General features: G+C 36.4%; 1 protein-coding gene and 1 long non-coding RNA gene across 2 annotated transcripts in view; both read right to left on the reverse strand.

Annotated features, from left to right (window-relative positions):
* The window catches only part of LOC120344522 (uncharacterized), a 114,208-nt gene that overhangs the window by 75,846 nt on the left and 10,520 nt on the right, over positions 1–27,842 (reverse strand). The window lies entirely within an intron of this gene.
* LOC120334080 (structural maintenance of chromosomes protein 2-like) lies at positions 130–27,836 on the reverse strand. The gene is made up of 22 exons (XM_039401532.2): positions 27,571–27,836; positions 26,393–26,680; positions 25,539–25,658; positions 24,930–25,048; positions 24,021–24,111; positions 22,946–23,121; positions 22,000–22,193; positions 18,818–18,995; positions 17,861–18,011; positions 17,317–17,509; positions 16,712–16,828; positions 15,685–15,803; positions 14,792–14,968; positions 13,987–14,097; positions 12,196–12,300; positions 11,586–11,675; positions 10,462–10,617; positions 9,759–9,866; positions 4,165–4,406; positions 3,573–3,777; positions 3,076–3,309; positions 130–2,224 (listed from the first exon to the last, which is right to left on the reverse strand). The coding sequence occupies exons 1-22, from the start codon at positions 27,736–27,738 to the stop codon at positions 1,922–1,924; spliced, it is 3,645 nt and encodes a 1,214-aa protein (XP_039257466.2). The 5' UTR covers positions 27,739–27,836; the 3' UTR covers positions 130–1,921.

The following is a 27,842-nucleotide window of genomic DNA, read 5'->3' on the forward strand; positions in this document are numbered from 1 at the left end:
GCTCAATTCAGCGGCAGTCGTTAAAAATTTGTCAGTCAACGATCATGTGGGCGCATTTCCCATAGATACACTACTTACTACTGGTTGCGTGCATTGTATTCCAATGTGTTTGTAAAATCCCGTGATCAATTCTTTGGCTATTTATCTTTTATTTATCGGACTTTAAATCCGGGATACACGCAATCTCTCGGAAGTATGAAGAGAGCGTGGGGAAGTTTACGAGCGACAATTAACAAATGATACAATCAATACGCCGCAGCATATCCGACACACAAGAATCAATCAAAGCCTCGTAAACTGTTTTCTCTTCATACCGAAGACAACTAACTACCTTCGGTCACGAAACTCATAATTTCAATGAGGTTAATCTTAACTTTACGATATTCTTGAGTATTTACAACTTCGTAATGTGGAAAATTGTATATTTCGGAATTTAGGTTGCTCCCCTACACACAAACATTTTCATCTCGACAAAATGTTTACAGGTTTCAACCCTTTTCCAGCTATTTTATACAACAGAGGAACTCGACAAAGAACAATAAAGATGAAAATATTTACAAAAATATACAAGGAAAATCTTTGGACCCTATTGTTAAGACAGTTTAGGCAGCTGCAAAGAAATTTTCTGTGAAATATGTACTAAAGTAGTGGCTCCAAACTGTTTAGACCGCGTACCCTTTTTAGAATTTGTTAAGTCTCGCGCTTCAACTTAAAATTAACTAGCTTACAATAACCTACAAATAACATATGGCAAGACGAAATTATGTCTTATTGAAAAACAAAAAAACACGCCCAAAATACGTGGATGGGCGTTTGAGAACCACTGTACTTAAGGCAAGTCAACACTCACTCGGAGATGAACTAGCTAAGACGTTTGAGGTCAAAAAGAAATCATGAGGTTAAAGACTATAAAGATTAAATATTCTAAAAGGCAGTGTGAACTTAGCAGATACAAAGACAGGCCAAACGTCTGACATCAACTGTGAAGTCAAATGATAAATGATAAATGCAGGGTTTCCCAAACTGACACAGATGGGTCCGCAATGATATGAATAGAAATCCATTGATGTCAGGAAAGGCAATTAAAATTTTATCGGCTTTTGCAACGACCTACATGTGTGCGGCAGCATTTTTAGCTTAAAAATAAAGTTGGGGACTTGCCCTAGAGTCAGACTTACGAGTTTGATAAACTGTGCTGTGGAGAACAACCCTATCGTCACATTAATGTCGTTCGTCTTGTAATTGAAACATTATCCCTTCATTGTCGGTTAAGCACAGATATTAATATGGTATAGGATGGGTGTTTGTCTGAACCAGGGGTTCCAAAACCAGGGGTCGCGACCCCAAATTGGTTCGGAGTGATAAGTAGGTTGGGTCGCAAACAGGTCATGGGGTCGATGAGGTAAGGTAGAGGATAGATGTACAAATTATCTAAGAATTGTCAAACCATGTTAACATTAGCAGTTTTTACCATGGCTTACTGTAAAACAGGCCCATAAGCATCGCTATGTGCTTAAGCTATAGAAATGTACGTAAGCCCGGTGAAAGAAAGTTTCATGAAAAATATATATTGAGCTTGGGAACACTAGACATTTGAAAGTTGTCCTTGGGGTCGCCCTGAAAAAAACTTGGGAACACCTGGTCTAAACTAAGATTCATAAATAGGGATCCGCAAACCCCGCACTGATAGACCCAATATTGAGCATGATTAAAAAAGACTTAGGCATAACAGGATGAACATCCGTAAATTGGATAGGTCCACACAATTTTGTGTATAGAAGAAGATGTTTTTCTATTAAAGCTGTGTCGCCACAAAAACTGAAAGAAATTCTGAGGGATCGAAGAGAGTAGGATTCAACTTTGTCCTGTTTCCTGAAACCCTGAAAAACTGGAATAAATTTATTTCAAAATATCCAAACGCTTATACTTTAGCTCGCTTCCTAGCGGCACCATCACCCCGTGCCCCAGGTTTCGAAGCTCGGGACGAAGTGGGCCCAGGAACAGTGATTGAAGCTAAGGGGTCACGACCCCCAGAAGATGACGATGATTGAGTAAATCGAGTAACGGTCGAAACCCCGTCGACAAATTTTGTTCGGAAAAGAACATTGGCATTGTTGAACATTCCATCTTTAAGTGAAACGACTATAAATTGTGATTTTTTGAAATGCTCCCGCAACATTCGTCCAATGTTTTGAGTGTGAGAGAGATCAAGAGCGGCATCAACCTGAAAAAATCAATTTGTTTCAAGTTGTTTTCACGCCTTTATTGAGAACAGAAGGGTACTCCCGCAGTGTGTGTACCAGTTTAGGGTCAGGCTAAAATTTTATTCCGATTTTCCTATTACGAGTTCGGGGACTGTGTCACCCCATAGGTTTCAGTCCCTTTACACAACAACAAAATTGGTCACCTCCATATTGGAACACATACTTTTGGAGCACCCAAACGTTACATATGCCGGTTTAATTCATTTAATACATATTTATATGCCTAGCATTGGTTGCACGAAGCATACCAAAACGTCTTTCACCCAATTTAATTTACAATTTCATGAACACCACATATCATACATTACAGAGTTTCTCAAACTTTCTTCCCCCGAAGCACATGCCCTTTTTATTTTGCCTCATTTGCTGTAAACTTGACAATTCGAATATTAGGCCAACGGTTACGGTTATTGAACCGATGACGAAAATGCCATGCTTTCCAGACTGGCACGAGGCCTGTTTGCCTCTGATTGGTAGACAAATTTACGACCCAGGGACACCGTAGTATGGCCGAGATCGCCATGGCAACTAATTTAGTCACAATTCCGATCCCTGTCCCGCAGAACACTTCCACAAAGCTTGCGGAACACGAAACACAGTTTGAGAAACGCTGATACATTAGTATTATACAGATCCTGAATACAACAAATTTTGGAGCTCCGGAAGTATGTGCACCAAGATGGTGCACAACCTGAACATAGTATATGTACCAGATTAGGGTTCAGGTTGTTCGCCATCTTGGTGTACATACTTCGGGAGCACCCAAATTTTGATGAATACGTTTTCTTCTAAAATATGCAAGAGCTCTCACCTCATCAAGGATATAAATCGGGGCTGGTTTCAGTAGCAACATTGCTAGGATGAGTGATAAAGCAACGAGGGACCTTTGACCCCCACTGAGTTCACTTAAGTTATCTTTCCAAACTCCACCGAATCCAACACGGAATTCAAGTCCTGCCAATACACTACTGCCCTCTGGTGGACCCAATTTGGCTGTTGCTCCCGGCAACAAGGTTGAAAATATGTTTCCGAAATCTTTATTGACCTGAAAACAGTAAAAATAAAAGTGAAGAGGGGAAAATATGGGCATTATTGACTATAACACATGGAACATATGACCCAATACTGTACTGGGTACCAAAGTCGAGTTGAGGGTTGGGTTAATCACAGAGTTACATCTTACTGATGATTAGTCTTCAATGAGACAATGAATTTAGCCCAATCTATGTCAGCATGGATATACCTGGTGGTATCCATGCACTTGAATACATAGAAAATCATAGGAAAAAAAGAAAAAATTTTACATACCTGTTCGTAGGCTTTAGTTACAGCTTCATTTTTCTTCTGGTCCAGCTCAACGATGGTTTGTTTAATTTTCATTTTATCTGTTTCAATGATTCGTTTCCTTTTTGATAAATCTTGACATTTTTCTTCAACTTTTCCCAGCAAACTCATTGCTCTCATGTTAACAGATTTACTCAGTTTTTCTTTGGTTTCTTTAAGCTTAGAAAGCCTGCGGGAAAAGATTGATAAAGATTAGAGCAATGTGCTTTATTAACAATGCAGAGATGTCCAAATGAATTGAATTATTTAAAATATTTTAAATTCTTGGTTTTGAATGTTAATACAGAAAGAATTCTATCATTTTTTATCAAAGTGCAACCAAAAAAGTTTTCATTTGAATTTTTGAGAACTCAGTAAAACACAGAACGAACCAACAAAACCGCAACTAATGGACCAATGATTGCAAGTCTGAGTACTTAAGAATGACTGAAACCAAGCTGATACTCTAATCATTTTCTTGATATTTCATCCCATATTTCAAACAATTTTTTTATATGACTTTGACATTCATTTCTATATATTTGATCACTGTTCCATTTTTAATGAAAATATTTACTTTCTAGAAAGATCTTTTGGATTGCTGGCTTCAAAATCATACAAAGAATCCTTCTGTCCAAACAGATGCCGATCATGCTCGATCCAGTCATGTTCCTCAAGTAATTGATTGATTTTATTTGCGGCTTCTTGACTTTCTTTGACGTGTTTTGTGATTGCGTAATTCTGTTCTTTAATATCATGCTCCAGTGAGTTTGCCTTTTGCTGGGCTTCTGTCATTTCGCTCACTTTGGATTGAATATCCTGAAATACCGGGAATGAGAGGAATAAAGAATTTTGTGATTATATCTGGGAATGAAAAGAGATAAAAAGGTTAAGTTACAGGGGTTTTCACACACCCTCTGCCTTTTAAATTTCTTTTGCAATCCCTGTCCTTTTTGCTAGTCTGAAAAAAATTAGTTTGGATGTGCAGTCTTCGCATCTAGTCAGTCGATTATTTTGTTTAATCGTTCGATATCGCAGAAAGATTTAGTCTTTCTCAAATCTTGAGTCAATACAAGTCACCGGTCATCAGAGTATGAGTAATATTTATATAAATAACACACTCCACCAGTGTTCACTATTAGCGCACTTTTTTGCGAAAATTGCGAAGCACTTTCGCAACTTTTTTTAGGGACTGCGAAATAGCACTTTTTTCCGCTTTTGAAGAGAAATAGCACTTTTTTCCGATTTTGAATGGAATAAAAATTCAAAGTTAACAAATATTTTCGAGTATTAAGTTGACAAATAAGTAACATACTAGTACTTTTGTAACTCAATTCTGCATATCATAACGATATTTACCGGAATTCTAACCTATGAGATGCAGACATAGGAGATGAAGCTTTTGCATAAACGGCAAAATTCTTGTTTATAATATGATTATTATACAAGCACACCGATTCCGCTTCTCCCGCAAAAAACGCTCCCGGGTGATTGAAACCAGATGTTGGAATAATACGCAGTGCGTTTCTTTGAAGAGAGTGGTCATGTGACTATCAATGATATCGATGAATTCAAAATGACTATAAAAGTGTTATGTGTTATAGTCACTTTGGATGAATTCTGACCAAACTGCACGATTTTCAAATCAGACGAAACTTTTAGCAGCATGTCACAGATTTGCAAAATCACCAAATTCACAAAATACCATTAAGTGCCATTTTATTGTAATCACAATGTTGAAAGGAGTGGTATTTTCCGTAATTTTGCAATATTTACACAACTATTTCTCATTGATATGCGAGGACGGGTGGGCAAAATTCAATATTTTTTTGAATCGAATATTTTTAAGGAGTACCGAATAAACGTGGTGGAAACATTAAAAAATCGGCAACAAAGTCTTGTAATCGCTAATTGTTCTTGTCACCGATCATTTTGACGGCGATATCCAGGTTTTGGGTAATCTATATTCCCGCCCTCTCTTTTTTACAAATATGAATTCTTGTGGGTTGGCGGACATCGAAGTTTTATATTTCGGGTTTACCGGTTCGTTCACATCGGCAACAGCTGTTCAAGACATTGAGGACTCAAATTAACATTTGCGTTGGCTTTAATATTACCTATCAAGATTTGTATATTTACTGTCCCAATTTTATGCGAATGGTAATATTATTGTCCATACCGTGATGCAGATATTTATTAAGACGATAATTAACTTTCTCATGTATTTCTATGGTGATAAACTTTGCAAATCTGAAATTGTGCCAATCCTGAATGTTGATTTAAAATAGTGATTGAATAATTCGGCAATAAAGGCATTTCTGCGTGGTCATAAGACGAGATGACGTTAATGAACAGCACTTCTTTTACAGGATATTTTACGTATGCGACTTAATGCTAAAAAGATTGGGCTCGAGTGCTTTTTTTTCGAATGCTGGAGTGCCTAATAGAGGTCAGGCGCTAATTGTAACTAATTCCCTCAGGTTTCAACTGTTTTCAACAAAACAATACCCCGGCGATAATTATAGCTAAAATGTTAACGAGCAATTCACAATTTTATTTATGGAATTTGCAAATTCACCAGTTTCTTGACGATTTTGATATTGTCACGCCCTAATTATTAGTGCAAAAAATACTCCCCTTCTTCCGCGGCGGTTTGACGGGTTCTTTGTTCCAATCTTCAGAAAGTTCTGACACGGGGGATATAGAATACTGAATCCGGAGGGTTGAATCCCTGTCCACTCACTGGTGATTTTCCGTTTTGAAATGCGTGAAACATTCTCTATTTTAAATTAAATGACGTTTCGCGGGCTAGAGTTCTCCCCGGAAATGATGTGTTCCAGGCGTTAGTTAGACGATAGATAAAACATTAGATTAATAATTTTCGTGACGCCCCGTTTTCGAAAAAACAAAGTTATATCGCAAAAAATGCGTTATGATACATTTGGAATGAATCATTATTTACGGTTAATTCAGATCATATTTTACTCTTCATGACACCCGGTATCCGAAAATACAGTTGTATCTCGAAAAATGTTTAATGTTACTTTTAAAATAAAACATTTTTGCGATTAATTTAGATCATATTTTACTTTTCAGGACACCCGTTTCCGAAAATACAAGGTTATATCGCGAAAATGTGTTTTGTTACATTTAAAATAAAACATTTTTGCGATTAATTTAGATCATATTTTACGTTTCAGGACACCCGTTTTCGAAAATACAAGGTTATATCGCAAAATGTGTTTTGTTACATTTAAAATAAAACATTTTTGCGATAAATTTAGATCAAATTTTACCTTTCACGGCAACCCGTTTCCGAAAATACAAAGTTATATCACAAAAAAATGCGTTTGGTTACATTTATTTTGCATTCCCAATAAAATACATATTTTCCCTAATTAAGGTCGTCGATGAATCTGTTCCTGTCGTTCAAGCTGGACACACGTTTGGACGAGTGTGGGGCGGTTTTTTGGTCGACGATAAATTAAAAAGTTGTCATATGTTATTTGTATAACGATAATAACTGAAAATTAAGATTTTATAATAGAAGTGAATTTGTCTCAAGATGGTATTTTACGATTCCTGCCAACAGAAAATAAACACGCTGACAGGCTTGGTTATAATTGATATTCGTTTAATTTATTTTACACTATTAATAAACGCGCCAGACCAATTGCGACCATATAAATTGCAGTCGCATCGGTATGGACTGTATGTTTTTGGCGCTCTCACATTAATAATAATTTTCAACAAAACAATACCCCGACGGTTATTAAAGCTGATTTCGTTACCGAATAATTCACAATTTTATTTTCGGAATTTGCAATTTCAAGATCTCACTTGACTATTTTGATGATTTCATGCCCTAATTATTACTGCTTAAATGCCTCAAAATACAACAAATGTAATCATTTTCGACGATAACAGGCGCAACAATTCGTAAACGAGACGTTATAACGAAATTCGCGATTGATTTTACCTCTCTCTTGTTTACAATTTTAACATCCCGCCGGCCACGTATGGTCGAATAAAATGTTCACATATTCGAAACATGACTTGGCCAAGGATGGAAGGGATCACTACAGAGCTAATAGAAAGTACATACTCGAGGGTATGATATTAATATCGAGAATATTTGTGAGCATATCACAGGACGGAAATATTTTGCACCCGGCTGTTTGTTGGCAGAACAACGATACGCTAAAGTTAATTGATCGAATACAGGGAAGTATTTATTTATCATCTCACTTGCGAACATCGAGGTTTTGGCGGAATTGTACGATCATGTTGTCTTTCTTAAATAATAACTTTTTCAATAAATGTTCATTTTACTTTTGCGTCTTTATTATATGTCTGGTTTTCATTTATTTTAAATTCGAAATTGTCCGAAATACTCCAACAGGTGTATAGGTACAATAATAATAGTACTTACCAAAGTACTTACCAGGGAAGTTTAATACTCACGATGTGTAAAGGGCGTCGTAACTCCCGTTTATTAATTATAAATTTTTTTACATTCTGCTTAAAAAACAACGGCAGTCATTTCACGTAACTCTCGCGACCAAATATTTTTTGTTTTGTATGGCATCGTCTTGGCGACGAATTTATTGCCGACTGAATTTTAATTGTGTTTTAGGTTAGTTATTTTCTGTTTGTTGGTTTCTAAACTTTACAAACTTGGGTAGCAATTACTAATAATGTGAGATTTGTGCATATGAACGATTGAATATCGCGACTGGATGTCCGATATCTGAGAATGCGTAATTCTCTTTCAACATTAATTTTCAGGATATCAGCGTTCATGTGGTCGAATAAAAATTATTTATCAAATGAATTGGTATTTCGAGACACTCTCAAAATTATTTGGGATCCATTATCATATCATTCGTTTATTTTTTATATTCATGTTTTTCTCAAGGATCACCCTCGGTATATTTAGTGTACCTTCGCAAAAGAAAACTCTTTGATGTCATCGTTCCTATTAGTGTAATTGAAATATATGGAAACCTCGCAAGTGGCGTTGTGATGCGAATATTTGATACTAGGTCAGCAGCATTACAAAGAGTGCTATTTATGAATGCTGAAAGTACATGACATTACTAAACATTTTGCCAATATATGATGTTTTCTGCCCGATTTAAACTAACTCGCACGCAAACCAAGGCATGTGGACATTTAAAAATTACTTGTCTTTGGGTAAGCTCTGAAATAGTATAATATAAATGTAAATGAGAAATTAGGTCACGCTAGCTCACGAAACGGGAGGATTTTCAAAGTGATCTTGTGTAATATTTCGGAGAAAAAAGTTTGAAAGGAAAGTAGGTCAACCTATCCCCTAAAACAGGGGAGTATCCTGCATAATATTTCGGAGGGAACGTAGGTTAACCTATCTTTTAAAACAGCGGGTGGCGACTTTCAAAGTGGTTCAAAATCACAAATTAATAATTATCAGATTAGGTTTAGGGATGAATCGAAAAGTTGAATTTCCAGCGCACCTAACCCTAATTAGTTGATTGCTATTTATATTTGGGGGGGGGGGGGGGGTTATTTTGCACCGGATTTGTACAAACGATCCACCCTGTAACTAATATGGTTTCCAGCCGGCCGCGTGTCTGTTAGATGGAAGGAGTAACAAATGTGAAAGTCTTTGCTGTTTACGCGAGTAAGCAACTGACACCGTGATACATTGCATGGAAGTTTTGTCCGCGGCAGGTGTTAGCAGATGTCATTTGGTTGCCGATGAATTCGCTTGTTTTAATTAAACATGAATTCGCTTAAAGGGAACTCGGTTAACGAAAAGGCTTCTTTTTAATTCATAATATTAACCGGAGGAGCGCTTTTTCGAGTATCTATGCCGTTTTAAATGGGTTATATGAAAGGCTAGGGCACCTAACTTGTTAAAATCGGCAAAAGCACTTTCGCACTTTTTTTTTGGACTGCGAAGCACTTTCGCACTCATAATTTGCTTAGAGTTAACACTGCACTCCACACTTGTAATATCCATTTACCCATAAATAACTTGTTTTTGTTTAAAAAAAAATTGCGATATCGACTAAATCTTATTTTAAGGAGAGGGCTTGTATTAAAATATTTTCAAAATTCAGACTATTTCTTATTTTCAGGGAAACATGGTGGTTGAGTATGAGTCTCCACAAAAGAGAGATTCGTTACCTGATCTCTCATCCTGATGTATTCTCTCTGTTTCTGTAAATCCTGTTTTGCTTCTTTCACAGAGTTTTTACATTCCTCTAATGCTTGACTCAACGATTCGTATTGTTTCTGAAGAAAAAAATGATTTTTTTATTATTGGACACGTTTAGTGGCCATAACGATCGTTTCAAAATTTTGTTGTTATTGTTATTTGTCTCCGTCTCCATTTTTAAAAAATCGCTTTTCTCTTCGAATACTGGACCAATTGCTTTGATATTTTCAGTGGTTAAAGATAAAATTTTTCTCCAGAAGGCTATTACTTTTTTTTCTCGCTATGACGTCATCAAAATTATTGCCACTGGGTCGCGCTACGTGTCCATATATTTGAGCATAGCTCTCTTGTTATTATTTCAGAATGTGGTGAGGGAAAGCCGATCAGGAGAATGTATTCAACTGTGTCAAACACAGTTGTTAAGGTGCATTTCACCATCTTCACGCACCAATCAAGGTTTCACTCATTATTTCATGTCCATGGGCATTTATTCCCATATCCGCTTCTCTACACAAACACATACAGAATATGCAGTCATGCCAATTCTGCAATAGATGTTGGTGAATTTTAACACAAATTCTTGGTATGAGTATGTGTCTTTTAACACATACAAAGTTCCTGTTTTAACCATATCTCATGTGTATGTGTGTGTGTCTTTTAGTCTACACATACTTGCATTTCTTCTAGTTGTTTTTCCGTATTCTCACTCTGATTTGTGTATTCGACAATTTCATTTTCCAATTCCTTCTTTTGCAATTTTAAAGCCTCTAACTCACTGTTCTTCTCATCAGCAGATGCCTGAGTATTCTCAGCTTTCTCTCCTGCATCCTGAAAGAGATGAAAATTAATAAGAAATCATGAGTATGAATATGTGGCACCGCGTCCTATAAGATTACTAGGTCAGATAGAGCCGCCGTTTCCAACCTTTTCGATGCATTTCTCTATTTTCCCATTTTAAATTTTTTAATCCTGTCCTTACTCTGCATAAAATTTTTCTATTTGTTTATCAACTTTGGACTCCAGTCAAGTCTCCTCCTGAGAATGTTGATGAGAAGGTGTAATATGAGAAACAGCATTTTCTTATCCTGCTACAGGCGCACAAGTTTCCACCATTAAAATAGGTGGTTTGCAGAAAACTAGTCAACATTTTATTATTCCGCCTGTCTGCCATTATTTACAGAAGGGGTCTCAAACTCGCGGCCCGGGCGCCAATTGCAGCGCGCAGGATGATAGGTCATAGTCCCGCCCTAGTATGAGAGTTTAATGTTAGTTGGGCCTAGTATGAGAGTTTAATGTTAGTTGGGCCCAGTATGAGAGTTTAATGTTAGTTGGGCCTAGTATGAGAGTTTAATGTTAGTTGGGCCTAGTATGAGAGGTTAATGTTAGTTGGGCCCTAGTATGAGAGTTTAATGTTAGTTGGGCCTAGTATGAGAGTTTAATGTTAGTTGGGCCTAGTATGAGAGGTTAATGTTAGTTGGGCCCGGGCCGCAAGTCACTTAGATCAGAATGATTAATACATTCGATGAGTTCTCGGATTTCTGAAGTCTCAATTACAAACTCGTAGATTTCCATTGATTCATTGTAACCATGTTTTTCATGTGGTGAGACATTAAAGTAAATTGAGTTGGAGACCCCTGCTGTAAAGGATGACAGACATGCGGAATAATAAAACGCTCCCTTCAAATAAAATAAAGCAGCAAAATTTCTATGCTTTTCCTCAGAGACAAAATTCAGTGGCTGCTTCTCCAAGGTTTTATACAGAATGAAAACTCAGCTTTAGTAAAACAATTCCATACCTTCATAACTTTCTCAGCTTTCTTTAATTCCTTTTCTCGTTCAGCAGGAGCATTTTTGATTTTTTTCTCCAGTTCTTTGCATTTTGCAATCTGTAAAAAGGAATACAGTTTTGAAATAGAGAACATATTGGGAATGGCTAGGACAAATTGAATTGAATTTTCGAAATGATAGTAATTTTGATTGTGATTTGATTAATTTTTTGACTGGCAAAATTAGGTATTATTGGACACGAAGTGGACATAACGATCGTTTCAAAATTCTGTTGTTATTGTTATTATTTGTCTCCGTCAACACGTTTTGAAGAAATCGCTTTTCTCTTCAAATACTGGACCAATTGCTTTGAAATTTTCAGTGGTTAAAGATAAAAATTTTCTCCAGAAGGCTATTACTTTTTTTTCTCGCTATTACGTCATCAAAATTATGTGACTCTACGTGTCCATATATTTGAGCATAGCTCTCTTGTTATTGAAGAACCAGGTAGAAAACCTATACAGCTGTGTTGGTTAGTTTATCGCTTCAATATCTGTATCCTTATATAATAGTAACTGCTCATCTGGTGCTTTGTTTATAGCAAAAATGTAAAAAATTCATATAAAGCAAACATCTTACCATTTCATTCTCTCTATCCTTAGACGAAGCCAGTAATTTTTCACTTTCCTCCATCACTGATTTCAATCGATCTATTTCTTCAAGTTGTTGGCCGTGAGTTCCTTCCTAAATAGCAGAATAAACAACCAATAAAATACATATCAACAAAAAGGAATGCACTTTAGAACAATGAAACTTAATGACACATTGGTCTTCCGAATCTCTAGTCGAGGTCAATACTGAGTCTCATTGGCGTTTAGTTGCGTACAGTTAATTTCAAATGAATAAGGTCACTTCAAGTATTTGGTAAATGGTGACTCATGGCTATCACAGGGTGACAGGTCACAGGCAATTGATTGATGACGAGTACGAGCATGGACATGATTGGGGGGTCTCGAGGCAGGGTTCTTGGTGTTTTTAGACGGTTTTTCACTGTTTTTAAGCGTTTTAGCAGGGTTTTTGGTGTTTTTAGACGGTTTTTCACTGTTTTTTAGCGTTTTAGCAGGGTTCTTGGTGTCTTTAGACGGTTTTTCACTGTTTTTTAGCGTTTTAGCAGGGTTCTTGGTGTCTTTAGACGGTTTTTCACTGTTTTTAAGCGTTTTAGCAGGGTTCCTGGTGTTTTTAGACGGTTTTTCACTGTTTACAAGCGTATTAGCAGGATTTTTGATGTTTTTAATTGGTTTTTCACTGTTTTTAAGCGTTTTAGCAAGGTTCTTGGTGTTTTTAGACGGTTTTTCACTGTTTTTAAGCGTTTTAGCAGGGATTTTGGTGTTTTTAGACGGTTTTTCACTGTTTTAAAGCGTTTTAGCAGGGTTTTTGGTGTTTTAGACGATTTTTCACTGTTTTTAAGGTTTTAACAAGGTTCTTGGTGTTTTTAGACAGTTTTTCACTGTTTTTAAGAGTTTTAGCAGGGTTTTTGGTGTTTTTAGACTTTTGTTTTACTGTTTTAAAGTGTTTTAGCAAGGTTCTTGGTGTTTTTAGACGATTTTATCACTGTTTTTAAGCGTTTTAGCAGGGTTTTTGGTGTTTTTAGACGGTTTTTCATTGTTTTTGAGCGTTTTAGCAAGGTTCTTGGTGTTTTTAGACTTTTTTTTTACTGTTTTAAAGTGTTTTAGCAAGGTTTTTGGTGTTTTTAGACGGTTTTTCACTGTTTTTAAGCGTTTTAGCAGGGTTCTTGGTGTTTTTAGAAGGTTTTTCACTGTTTTTAAGCGTTTTTAGACGTTTTTTCACTGTTTTTAAGCGTTTTAGCAGGGTTTTTGGTGTTTTTAGACGGTTTTTCACTGTTTTTAAGCGTTTTAGCAGGGTTTTTGGTGTTTTTAGACGGTTTTTCACTGTTTTTAAGCGTTTTAGCAGGGTTCTTGGTGTTTTTAGAAGGTTTTTCACTGTTTTTAAGCGTTTTTAGACGTTTTTTCACTGTTTTTAAGCATTTTAGCAAGGTTTTTGGTGTTTTTAGACTGTTTTTCACTGTTTTTAAGCGTTTTAGCAGGGTTTTTGGTGTTTTTAGACGTTTTTTCACTGTTTTTAAGCGTTTTTGGTGTTTTTAGACGATTTTTCACCATTTTCATGTATCATACTCAGCAATTATTCATATATTGAAACGCTTTGTAGATTCTCAAGATTCTTAAAAATCCACATTTTCCGCTAAGTGTAACAATCTAACTTGGCATTTAAAAATTTCAGCCGCTGACAGAGATGTGTAGCCTGAGAGTACGTCAATCCATTTAAGTATAGCGCTTTAATTGCTTGTCCATTTTGCCACCCAAAAGGGTTTTATAATTACACAACCAACTTGAATTAAATTGATCGGAATACCTGGAGTCTCTGCTTCAGCATAGAACATTCTTTCTCTTTCATTTGTAAATGATGTTTCAATCCACGGTATTTCTCCGCAACGGACGATACTCTCAACAATTCAGCTCCGACCTGAAGAGGAATAAAAAATTGAAAATGTGGGTGTGTTGGCCTATTCGGGGCTGCAACTCTAATGTCAGAGGCAGTAACAATTTTTACCGCAGTGACTTACACTTTAGGAACCACTGTGATGCGTAATTAATGTATTAGGCCTACGCCTCTGCCTTTTATTGAATCCCAACTCTGAAACAAACTGCCGTAACTGCTTTGATTCATGGAAGCCTGGACTCTGAGAACAAAACACATCACGCGGCTTCGGAGTACAAGTTTCCGATCAATGACCTATTGGTTCAAGCATTTGACGTGATAGGCAAATTATCTTGAATTGAAACTTGTATCTTGTACATCACCTAACTCAGGTTGCAATAAATTGAATTTGTAGGTAAATCTGGACCAGGAAACTCCATCATTCCTTATAACAATAGTAGCTCACATAACAGTGACTGTATCTACAGAGCCTTGCTAAGAGTGAAAAACATTCTAGTCTATGTTTTCAGTAATTTATGTGTCTGAAGGACCTACTGCAATAAGAAGTTACATATAATTTAATATCTCCCTACCCAAGTATTCGAGATTCAATGCAAAAAAAATACTTGATTCGATTCTGAAATCATCAGGTATTCGAAAATGCCCAGCCCTACTCATTACATATCAGAGACTGCATCCACAGAGTGATAGGAGTGAAAAACGCCATATAACACTTTACCTCTCTCAATTTTGCTTCTGCGTTTTTCAACTCGTCTCTTATATCTTTCATTTCCATAAGTTGTGCAAGAATGGGGGCAGCGCGGGACCGTGCACCACCTGTAAGGGTTCCAGAGGGGTCAAACACCTCCCCATCCAAAGTTACTGTTCGTGTTTTTACATTCGGATCGAAAGCAACCTGAAATATTTGTTACAATTAGTTAGTGAATAAGACTTCTAGACCGGTATGTTTCCAACTGGGGGGCTGTGGCCTCCCAATTGGGCCACAGAGCAGTTGGAGGGGCCACAATGCTAGGCGCAAAACTGATTTTATTTTTCTCTTCACCAAAAAAACTCCTTGGTTATTACTTATCGATCTTTAGATCGCTAAGTATGTTGATAGGTATTTGTCTATCTGTCTGTCTGTTAGATGCACACGATATCTCACAAAGGCGTGGTTGAATCTGTTCCAAATTTTGCATGTGGATTCCTCATATCTCGGACCAGAAGCCTATTGATTTTATGTTTTTTTATGTTGTATAATTTGCGAGTTATTAATTAATTAATGATGGGACACAAGGTGTCACTATGGAGTAAGAGCGCTGTTTTGGGAGATCCTCTAACTTTCGATCGATAAGTCTTCGGTCTCTGACCGATATTCTCGTTCTAGTTTCATTTCTTTAAGGTTATCTCCCTTGTCGCCATAGGTTGAAAATTATGCGACAGAAAAAATTAGTTTCAGAAGCCGTTATATGGGAATTTTAGATTCCAATTTTGAAACAGCCCTTTAAAAATCTGGCTCCACCCCTGTCCTTACATAATAGATAACAGTGGCAGCTTAAAAAAAGACTTGTTTAGAATGACGCACATTAATATCAGTGAATAGAAAAACTCATATTCATAGTCAATTTCTACCTTTTTAGCGTTCTCCATGACATCACACACAATACTTGATCCAAACACATATTCCATGGCTTTGGCAACATCAGGTTCACTTCCAACCAAGGATAAGGCAAGATGGGCATTGTCAGCTCCTGAAAGAATGTATAATAATAGTATGGGAACACTGGGGAAAGTTGGGAGCACTATATATCAAACACCACACAGGAAAATATCCAGTATTACAGAGCAGAAACTATTTTTACTTATCGATTTTAATCGGTAAGTATGTTGATAGGTATTTGTCTGTATGTCTGTTAGATGCACGCCATATCTCACAAAAGCGAGATTGAATCTGCTCCAGATTTTGCATGTGCATTCATCTTATCTCGGACCAGAAGCCTATTGATTTTGGGCGAATTATGTCGTATAATTAGCGAGTTATCAATCAGTTATTGATATAGTGATCTAGATTTTTGTAAAGCGAGAAAATTTTGAAACCCGCCGAGTGTGTGTGTGCGATGCGCAAGTTACAAGAGCGGATGAATCGAAACTCCAGTTTCTGTTTTGGGGGATCCCCTAACTATCGATCGATAAGTCTTCGGTTTCAAACCGATATTCTCGTCTTTATTGGTCATTCCAAGTTCATTGAAAGTAGGGAGCACTATATATCAGCGCTTCTCAATCTCAACCGTCGTTATGCATCAACCTTCCAGCCGATAAGGAAAATATTTTCCCAATATTATATCTCAATTGCAAAATTTTGTTTTAACTCCTATTGACGCATAAACCAAACCTGGTCTGAGGTTTTCTTACATTTCGAGCTCTGAATGGCTAAATGCCGTTGTCACAGTTTAGGATATCGCTTGAAAATAAAATATCATGACCTCGAGGACAAAGCCATTAGATCACTGCTGCTTTTTTGATATGCTGAAAGGGTGTGTGGCGGTGCTAGCTTGTCAAGTTGTTGCTTCTAACAGTTTTGTATGATGAAAAGCAACAGAGAAGATGTACTCAAGTTTCAAGCTACCCCCATTTAAAAATTTTAGAGCGAAGTTCTTACCTACAAGTCTTTTAGCATGTTGAACGACATTTTGTGAGATTGTTCGAGTCGAAACTTTATTCAACGGAATGATTGTGTATCTGCGTTGAAGTTTGCCATGCTTCAGTAGTTTTTCACCTGAAAACATGAATAAGCAAAAATTTGATGAATAAGCAAAATCATAGCTGGATTCTGAAAATATAAAGTTAATTGGGTAGACTTCAGGAAATTTTCACCTGAAAACATGAAAAAGCAAAAAGTATAACGAATAAGCAAAATTGGAGCTGTGAAGATAAAGTGAAATTGTGTAAGTGCCAAACAGGAAAGATTTGGATCCTTCTATATTATAGAAGCCTTATTTGGTAGCTTGCTCTGAGCCTTAGGGAACAGAATATAAAATGTACGTTTTTATATACAAAGGATGACAAAAATAGAATTAGAACCCAAGTTACTTGGAACATATTTTAGAATGAACATAACTTTTGTATGAATCATTCTAGATTATTGAAACAATCATACACAAAAAGAAGTTCAAGTGTTCAATATATTTTTTCATTTTCGTAGAAATAATTTAGAAATGTATGGGTTCTGTTTTTCGGGTAACCCTGTGTTTTCTAACAACTTACCAGTGATATGGGTATCCACGACAACATTATACAAACGACCTCCAGCTACGACCTCTAGAGCAGTCGCGGTTGACGAATCTTTGACGTCAGTGATTTCCGCAACGAGACCTTTGACTTTACTGCGATCCCACCCACGCTCGGGGTCAGAATATTCGAAATGAAGATTTGGAAACTGCCTGTATAACTTTCCAACCTGTGAGAAGAAACTTCAGTTATTATTACCTAACGGAACAGGAATAAAATTTTTGACTTGATTAAATGGATAATCAATATAATATATGAATATAAATCACAACCCTAACTTGAAAACAATTTCAATAACAACTGGCGAATGCAAACTGACTTTGATAGAACTCATAGTAATTTTTTTTTTATGTAATCTTTTTTTTTAATTACGTAGAAAATTTTCACTTCTCACATCAGAATTTTAAGTATGACGTTTGGGCTCCAATAAATTCAAAGATTCAGACTTCCACAAATTTGAAAATATGACTCGAACTTTTGACAACCCACAACACACTTCCCAAATTATAACCAATCTAACCTGATCTTTTAGTTTAATGATTCTATTTGTCAGATCTTTTTTCTGCCGAGTCAGCGATTCTTCACTCCCATCTTCGTAATTGAGTTTCTTCATTTCTGATTCCAACTTATTGAACGAGGACTCAACTTGTTTTAAGACGGCTTCGTCTTTTCTATGTAAGGAAAGTTTTTGTAAAAAGTCTAGAAAAAGGCTGAAAACTCAAAAGTGGAAAAGGACACTGGAAGACAAGCCGACCACTGGTCTTATATATTTAGTAACTAATATCCTTACTACTACAAAGAGCTGTGATCACTGGGCTACCATATTAACAGCATTTGGATTAACTTCTTTAGTGTTTACATTTCTTTATTATGTATACATACTTTCAAAGTGTTTTTTGAATAATACATACTTTCGCCTTACTACCTGTTATTAGGGTACTCCCGTAGTATGTGAACCGAGATAACGTAGTTTGTGTACCAGGTTAGGGTTAGGCCATATTTTCAGGTACAAATACTACGGGAGTCACTTGGCATAACCCTAACCTGGTAAACATACTACGTTCCAGTGTCCGCCATCTTGGTTCACATACTACGGGAGCACCGTTACTTGTAGCTTATGGTTAGCTAGTTACTTTTAGGTGGGGCCCGAAACTTGACAAATTCTAAAAAGTGGGAAAGGCTTAAAAAAATGAACCAATGCCCTACAGTTCAGAAATAAAATTTTGGGGCTCCCGAAGTATGCGAACCAAGATGGCGGACATCGGAATGTAATATGTGTACTAGGTTAGGGTTAGGACATAATTTTAGGTATAAATACTATGGGAGGCTCTTGGCTAGTCTTCGAATTGATAATAGGACTAAAATAAGGAAATATGGAAAAAAATTATCGCCTAACCCTAACCTGTTACGTTCCGATGTCCGCCATCTTGGTTCGCATACTTCGGGAGCACCAAAATTTTATATTTCATAATCTTACTTGTAAGCGTTCTCTGTTTTCTTAATTTCAGCCGATTTATTTTTCAATTCTTCTTTTGAATGTTTCAATCTCATGTGAGCTTGTTTTGTTTCACTTTGTAATTCACTGATGTTACGTTTCGTTTGCATTAACTGTCCCTGCCATGTTGACTCCTCACCGTCTCCAGCAGCGGCAAAACCTAAAAAGGAGTTGAAGTTTATATTTATGCAACACCTTCTGCTCCTAACAAGGTCATGTAGAAGCAGTGGTGCATCGCCTACCCACTTTATTATACCCTGGGGTCAGGGTGATATGTTGATAATGGGATTTGAATCAGAGATGTATAACATACGACGCCAATACAGTTAAGTCTAACTGCTAGTGTTTATTGAATAGGGCCCTTCACAGTCTTTTTTCCTCACGGATGGATTAATATGAACAAATCAGAAAACAGACAATTATCAAAATGGATATTTCAGCATCTTGTCTAATCTGATTGAACCAGACAAACACCGACTGAAACTGCCTCTTGCAGTAACGAATGCTTCAGCATCATATCTAGATTGGCAGACAGTGCCCAGAAAAACAGAAAGACAGACAAATATACTTGCAGACACAGCCTGTAATTGCTGTCTCGCAGCAGTGAAGGCTTCAGAATCTTGTATAGATTGACAGACAGCCCCAAACAAACAAACAGACAGACCACTGAAACAGCCTAAAACTGCTTTCTTGCAGAAGTGAATCCTCCAGTATTTTGTCTAAATTAGCAGACAGACCCCAGACAAACAAACAAATGGACTGCCTTTTGTAGTAGTGAAGGTTTCAACATATTTTCTAAACTGACGAACAGAACACAGAGAAACAAATATGCCTGCAGACACAGCCTGAAACTGTTTTCTTGCAGCAGTAAAAGCGTTAGCATCTTTTCTACATTGACAAACAGACAGACACATATTATTGACAGACAGGCCACATTTGCAATGACAAATGTAACTGCAGACACAGCCTGAAACCAGGGATGGCCAATTCGAATAAAGTATTCGAATGTATTCGAATATCTCGTCATTCGAATATCGGAATTAGCGTTCATAAGAATATCGAATATTTGTGTGACGTCACACATTTTCGACGCCGCTTCCAAGACGTTTCCGTTGAATGAAAACACTCTCAATAGAAACTTGCGCGTGATTGTTTTCATCACTCTTCAGCGTAACGTGTTATTTAGGCCGTAAACGCCTTTACGTTTGTGTTATTTTCTCTAAAACGAAAATTTTCCACAAATTTGTTCCAGATAACGACGACAATTATTTTATTTTTGTACCCGCACGGAATTGTGAATCTGGTAAATACGTTCATCGGCGGCGAGTTTCTAAAGACAACGCAACTTTTTGATTGAAAAGCGGCAATTTAAAATACTGAAAATAAAACCGCAAACAATATAAGTTTTATTGAGGCCCGCGAAAATTTATCAAAACGCTTTTCTAGGCAGTGAAAATCGCAAAATTTCGTGGGCCTACCGTACACATTATGTTTGGTCGGGCGTTTAGAAACATATCGTCACGAATTGAGGGCGGGATTTGCCTGATTATTCATTACTTTAAATTGCCGTCGAATATTTTCGTGTTAACATTATACAAGGTTTGAAACGCGACTTTTTCTCGGGTTGTGAGGATGTATATAATATAATTAATCTAAAGTATATTCAATCAATTTTATTGTGATGAAATAAATTTTACTCTGAGATGTTACAGCAGATTTATGGATTTTTCGAACGGTTTTATCTGAAAATAATCAGAGTGTCAGCATTTCGATTGAGCGGAGTCACTGTTAACAAGTAGGCCTACATCTAAATATTTGCCGAATTCGCAAAATACGGATCTGAACATTATTTAATCGGCAGTTTACCACACGTTTTTATTCTTATGATCGCGGATTGCAAGGGTATATAAGAGTGGTGAGGATTTTATTTTGTCGACGCAACCGCAGGTTAAATTGAGGACAATTAAATTAATAAAGCAAGACATTTTAAATATGCCCGTATCGGTCACGAATTCATCACTTTGCACAACAGAAAAATATATATTCGTTGTTATATCATTTGTTGTAAAAGTCGACTTTTTTAACAGGTGGCATAATCGCGGCGATGAATATGTATTTTTAATTTACTGCTAAACTTTATATGTATATTCATTGTATGAAATGAATTATACACTAGACTTAACAGGATTTTATATCATTATTTGAGATTTTTTTAACGGCGATACCGAGTTGGCAAGATTGCAAGAATACGTACTAAAATTAAATACATCAGGCGGTTTATCTCGTACTTTCAGGTCACAGATCGCCGTAGACCGAATAACAATGTTTTTTTGATGTAAGTAGAAGCAACCGCGAGTTACGTTGGACACATTAAATTAATATATAAAGATATTTTAGAATCTCGTAGTTGTCATGGATTGAATATTTTATGCAACAGGATAATCATTACACGCTGAAAAGACGGCTCTTTTAACGAGCGCGGAATCGCGGTGGCCGGTGGGTGTTACATGCGGCAATGGGAATTTCCGATTTCGAAAATCCTGGCTGCGCGGCTGGCAGTGGTGGTCATCTATTCTCTATTAATTTATTTCTAAATTCAAACACAACAATATGTTACACATATTGACAATATGGTTCACATAAATTAATATACAAATATATGGTATATTCAAAGGCATAATGGATTTTCGATTGTTGTTGCTTGTTTCAGTTGCCTGTATTGTCAATAAATTTGATTATTCACAGAAAATATACACAATTATCTGAATACAAGTAGTATTTTTGTCAATAGACTTGACTATTATCGTAATATCATGGTACCAATGATAGAAAGCGCCAGACAACTCCTTGGCTAACTTTTCATATGGTCATTTGTACAAAGTGAATAATTTTAATAGAGCTATAAACTATCAATTACTTTGTGTACATATACTGTTGGTTTGTGGCTTTATTCTGATATTTCTATTGAAGCTTATTCCCTACTTTATTGGGTTTTAATAAACTAAAACAAAAATGTGTTATTTTCGATTTTAGAATGTATTCGGAATTCCAGATTCGAAAACATTATTTTAGAATGTATTCGGAATAGTTTAGTATTCGGAAATGGCCATCCCTGCCTGAAACCGAAACTACAGATAAACAAGCATACAGACAGACAAATATACCTGCAGACACAGCCTGGAACTGTTTTCTTGCAGCAGTAAAAGCTTCAGCATCTTCTTTCGATTGAGTCATTAAAGTCTCCCAAGCACTTATCATGTCGCTTATCTGCTTTTCGCTCTTCTTTATCGCATTTTCGTTTTCCGATTTACTTTTTGCGAGTGATCGGAGTTTCTTCTTTTCTGTGTTGATGGTGTCTCTAAAAATTTGCAATGATAACTGTTGCTAAAAAATTGATCAAGTTTCCAAATATACCAGCTGGTTGGTCATGATCAGTCACCTGTAACTGATGACATCATTGTACTGGCTCAGTTATCTGGGAAAATCCTAGTTGCCAGAAATAAAATAAAGATACAGTTAACAGCTAGAACATTGGTCTTCAAATTTCATAATCAGTGGTTTAAAATAAGATAAAAAGGTGCTCTAGGAGCCTGTTGAAGAGGAAGACTTGTATATCCAAAAATTTTCTATTAAAATTTGATTTTATCAAAGCTCAGAGCAGGAGTCAAGATCTTTTTGCAACTCTTGATTTCAGAATGGGAGTCAAAATTTCCAAGTCGAGAGTCAGTCACTACATTTCCAGACTTAACATCCTTGAAAAAGAGAAGTAGTTATGTGTTCTATTCTACTCCAATCAACTACATATTTTGTTATGCGTTTTGTTATATATATAATTGAATTGTATCATGTCAATTACTGTTTAAGCAGGAGTGATGGGTAAGAGGTTAAGCGTGTCAGTGAAACGAGTCGGCAGGCGATTATTATCGACGACAGTTATTTGTAAATAAACATTTTTATTCATGGTTTCATATTGGGTTTTAAACACCTGGCCCAGTAACCAAATCTATTATCTGTAAGTGGCCCTCTTAAGAATGTAATTGCCCTCCTCTGCTCTAGTGATATTGAAGTACCTGGAGTCGTTATCTCTGAAACGCAAGTTTTATTCATTACCTGTGATGATTTAAGTTACTTTGAGCCTTCGCTTCAATTTTTTGTTTCTCACTCAAAACTGCTTCTAGTCTACTCAGACTTTGTTTTGTAGCAGAATCTCGGTCGTGTTCCAGTCTTTCGAGATCTCCTCTCATTATTTCCACTTGTTTTAATATTTCCTGGTGATTTTGTTCGGCCTACGATGAGAAAAAATGAAAATGTGTCAAGTCTCTGGGCAATTTGTATCGCCTAATGCACCGGTTTAAGCTGTGATTCAATATAGCAGTGGTGTGCAACAGGCGGCCCACGGACCCCAACACGGCCCACCAAGCCATTTAGTACGGCCCTTGTCAACACTTGAATTTTTCCTCATCAAGCATATAATCCTAATCCGAAAGGTTAGATTTAAAAAGGCGCTCACATGGGTGAAAATGTAAAATGAATTTTGCTTTTGTCAGTGCATTAAATTTTTCCCTGTTTTGTCCAATTCCCTTAATACTGTAAGGCTATTCTCCTCAATTGCCTTTCCAGCAAGATTGTGTACACACTCACACAAGAATACAACATTTTTTGTGTGGTTATATGGCCCAATGACAAAAAATGTTGAACACTCCAGCAAGTCTCAGTAGCTATCATCGGTCCACCATACCACATTTGCTTAGAGATCAGTATTTTATTACTGAGTGAAAGCATGTGACCTTTTTCTAAGGTCATTTTCAATTTTTTTTTACTCTCAGCTATTAGACCCTAAAACTTTCCTTGTGGCTCTTTAAAAGTGTATGCGTGTTTTTTATTTACCAACGTGAAACTAATGAGCAATTATTTCTGGATCTGAGATAATTGCAGAAAACTTGTAAAATGTGTAACTGCATTACTGCCTATCGGAGGGTTACCATATATATATATACCCTTTCATAAGAGCCAAATTAGAAGGTCGGCTTATACGCACACAGCTCTGATTGCTCTAAAAATTTGGCTTATATGCGCTTGAACAAAATGACATTATGCTAACTTAATTCCAACAGCATGTTACGATTTGTAGGGTCGGCTTATATGCGGATTTTTATAAATTCGGTGCTTATATGCTACTTCTCACATTTTCTTTTTCTTTATTCATTTTTCCTAGTTCTTCCTCAGCCTTACTGGCTGTATGTTCCGTAGCATAGAACGTGTAAGCAATCAGCAATCTGAAAAGAAGAAGTTATCTTGTTGATACATCTCGATTATTTAAGTCGCCCCGGTTCTCAAAATTTTAAATCATTTGTGGACGATTTCAAAGACTCTCAACATTCTGTGGCACATTGTGCTTCAATTTACAATTGATTTTGTTTAAACAGGTATCGTGCTGTTATTTCATTTGTTAGATTTAAGAATAAAAAGCCATAAATTAAAGTAAAAGAAAACTGCACAACGATAAAAAAATTGAACAAATCATAAATAATTCACTATAAATTAATATAGTCAATGCAAACAAAGGCCTTAGCTTGTGGCCCCCAGAAAACTGTTCCATGGTCTCCTAGGTCAGGGGTGCACAACACGCACGCGAACGATTTTGTAAAAAAAAATATTTATGGTATACATTAAAATATCCTGTTTATATCAAAATCAGCAGTTTTTTTTCAGGACATTAAATTGTTTCAATAAATAGATATCCGTTATTATGTATTGTTATTGCAATTTGTTTGTTTTACGAGAGTTAATTTACAATACCAACGATTGTGCGTGGCACGCGACAAGATTATTTTGAAAAATTTGGCACCTATTGAGTTGTGCCCCCCTGCCCTAGGTGGTACTTCCATGGTATATGTACCAGGTTAGGGTTAGGCAAATGCTAGGGTTAGTCAAGTAAATATACCCCCTGCCCATGGGTTTCAGTCCCTTTACACAACTTGATGTAAAGTAGGCGAACAGAATTAGTTACAGCCATATTGGTTCACACACTTCCGAAGCGTGCCCCTAGGAAGGCAAGTTTGAGAATACCTGACCAAGAAAAACAATGACCCACCTTGTCAATCTATCGGCTTCTCTTTGAACCTTTTGAAATTCTAAATAGGAAGTTCGATCGTCTCTTAATTTTTGCAAAGTCGGCATAATTTCTTCTTCCAAAACTTGATTGATTTGATTCTGCCAAGAAATAGGGGATGAATATTGAAAAAAAGTCACAAGCAAACAGGTCAAGTCAAATTTATTTTTTCCAACCAGTAAAAAAAAATATCACACGGGCACAAATTACGAGAAAACGATAATTTAAAATTTAACTGGGGAAGGGGAGTCGCGGAGAACCAAAGCTGGTTATAGAGCAGCGACACCCGAGGTTCTAATATCCAAATCAAAAAGTTGGAATTCTAGAGTTTTGAAACTACTGACATCAACAGTGAGTACCGTATGAATTATCTAACTAACACTGCTCACCAGAGATTGAAGAGCCATAAGACCAGCATACAAATGCAAACATGCAATATTCAAATCGACACCAGTCAACCAGCCAAAAAAATAGATAACGAATCAAATCTTTGTTTATATAACCGCCGATTGCTTGTACAGGACTTTGTTTAGAGTTAAGACGTGAACAATCCTTGCATAAAAAAAATAGGAATTGTCACATTTTCCTCACCAATTTACTTTCCTTCTTTTCAATCATTTTCTGAGCTGATTCTTTCTTTGCCTCGTACATACTCGTTCCGGTCGCTTCTTCAATCATAGAGAGAATTTCTGGAGGTTTCATGTTCATTACCTGGAATATTGAGATAAAATATTCAGTTTTAATAGAAAGGGGACAATGGTTACAAGACTGGATCCTGTATTTTCAAACTCCATGCAGTCAGAAATCGACAGAGATAGACAAACCGTGACTCGCCGAAGCATTTTTGGAGAAAAGTGTGAAAATTTTTTTCAACTACACACAAAATTAGGACATTTTATAACTTCATTTAAAATAACTAAATAAGCTACGAATTGTTAAAATAATGTTAATTTTTTTTTTTTTCGTCTTCGAGTCGATTATGTCAGCCACCATTCAATCAGAGCAAATGGAAATAGTGACATAACTGTGACATCACTGGTGACCCTACGCAAAAATGATTTTCTTAATGAGGCCCTCCTTGCATGAAAACTTTTCCCACCAATGTGGAATGAATGAAATCAGTTGATAAGTTTTACGATTGTGAAGTCTGGATTGTATGGCAGAACTGAGAACTTCCCAGAGAAATTACAAATTCTACAGACGTCTATTGGTGGCAAATGAACTAATGTAGGCTAAAGATTTATGGTATTGAAATTACAGAATTCTTAGCTGCAGCCTGATATTAATTTTTTTTCAATTTGGAGTTGAGTGTCGCAGACTAAACACAAATAGTTGTAATAGCAATTGTGATAACCCAAGAGAACACACAAATTCGTTAATTAACTAATAATTCAGAATCATTAAAGATTCGTTTGGAAAATGAGAAACAAAAAGAAACAACTAACCTTAGTCACTCTGCCTTGCATAATCAAGAAATGAGGATTATTGACGTTCAATCCAACTGAACGAAACAGATCAGAAACTCTCGAATTTTGAGCGTTTACTCCATTGATCAAATATTTATTTCGACCGCCGATAACAATTTGACGAGTAATAGTGATTTCGTTATGAGCTTCCATTCCAAGCGGGCTTTGCTCTTTAACAGAATTATCAAACGTGATTGATACTGTAGCTTTGTTGATTCCGGCTTGTCCATTTTTGTAAACAAGATCTTGAAGATTTGAGGCTCGAACCTGAAACAAAATATTTATAAATGTTTTAATGGCAGTGGTGTAAAAGTTTTCATAGGTGTTTTCAAATTTACCAGAAAACTACACAGAAAAAAAAATCACCATGCTTGGCTCAATAATAATCTAAATTAATCACGGCCATCACGTGACCAAAATTGCCGTTTTTTGCTAAAAACTCTCGAATGCCACGGTAAATTTTTTTTTTTTTTCAGTAAATAGTGAGGAATTCAATGATGACATTTTTAGATTGCGCTTCTATGTAGTTTTTTGTGCAACTTCATTTTACTGTATTTTTACCGATATTGAGGGACAATAATGTCCAGGCATCCTCCAGAGGAGGGGTGTTCGTTTATCTACAAAATGGGGTTCTCTGCAACGAGACAATGTCTCTCGATCTGTAAAGTGTGCCGTACCAAAATATAAAAAATGATAAAAAAAATGGAAAAATACACAGAAATCAGACATAACCTTTAGTCCATTAATCTGAATGCCTGAGCCCCACCCCCACACATACTGACATATACACTTTTTCCATTAACCACACAGAGTTAAAAAAGAAAACAGCAAAATCAAATTGCGAATGTTTTGTGATAAAAAACTAATCCAACCAAGATAAGATGAGTTTATTTCGACTCCCTGACTCCATAATCAGCATAAAGTCCATTCTGCCATTGGGCGTTTGAATTTGTTACACTCAAAATATATTGATTTGACAGTAAGTACTGGAGTAAACAGTCTTGTCAGGTCAGTTAAATAAATGCAATCTGACAATCCTGCAATTAGCCTAGTCGGAATGTCTGTAATTGGAAATTATCATGCCCCTACAAATTGAATCTAATTATACCAACAATTCCCTTTAAATATAAACAAAACAGCAATAAAGCATAACATACCTGAGATAAATTTGATATTCCCAGAAGAAAACAAATCGCATCCAAAATATTAGACTTTCCACTGCCGTTCAGTCCAGTAATCGCGTTGAACAAATAGTCAAATCCACTAATTTCTGTTCTTTGGGCGTAGGATTTAAATCCGTCTATGGTTACAGACTTTATGTACATTTTGTACTGAAAATACGGCTCCGAATACAGCCTAATTCTGTGATAATCAGCCACCAAAAAAGCAAAACCCAGGTCCCAGGATTCCGAAAATTGTAATAAACTCG

The sequence above is a fragment of the Styela clava genome, chromosome 15, assembly GCF_964204865.1.
Source record: "Styela clava chromosome 15, kaStyClav1.hap1.2, whole genome shotgun sequence".
NCBI classification, from domain to species: Eukaryota; Metazoa; Chordata; class Ascidiacea; order Stolidobranchia; family Styelidae; genus Styela; species Styela clava.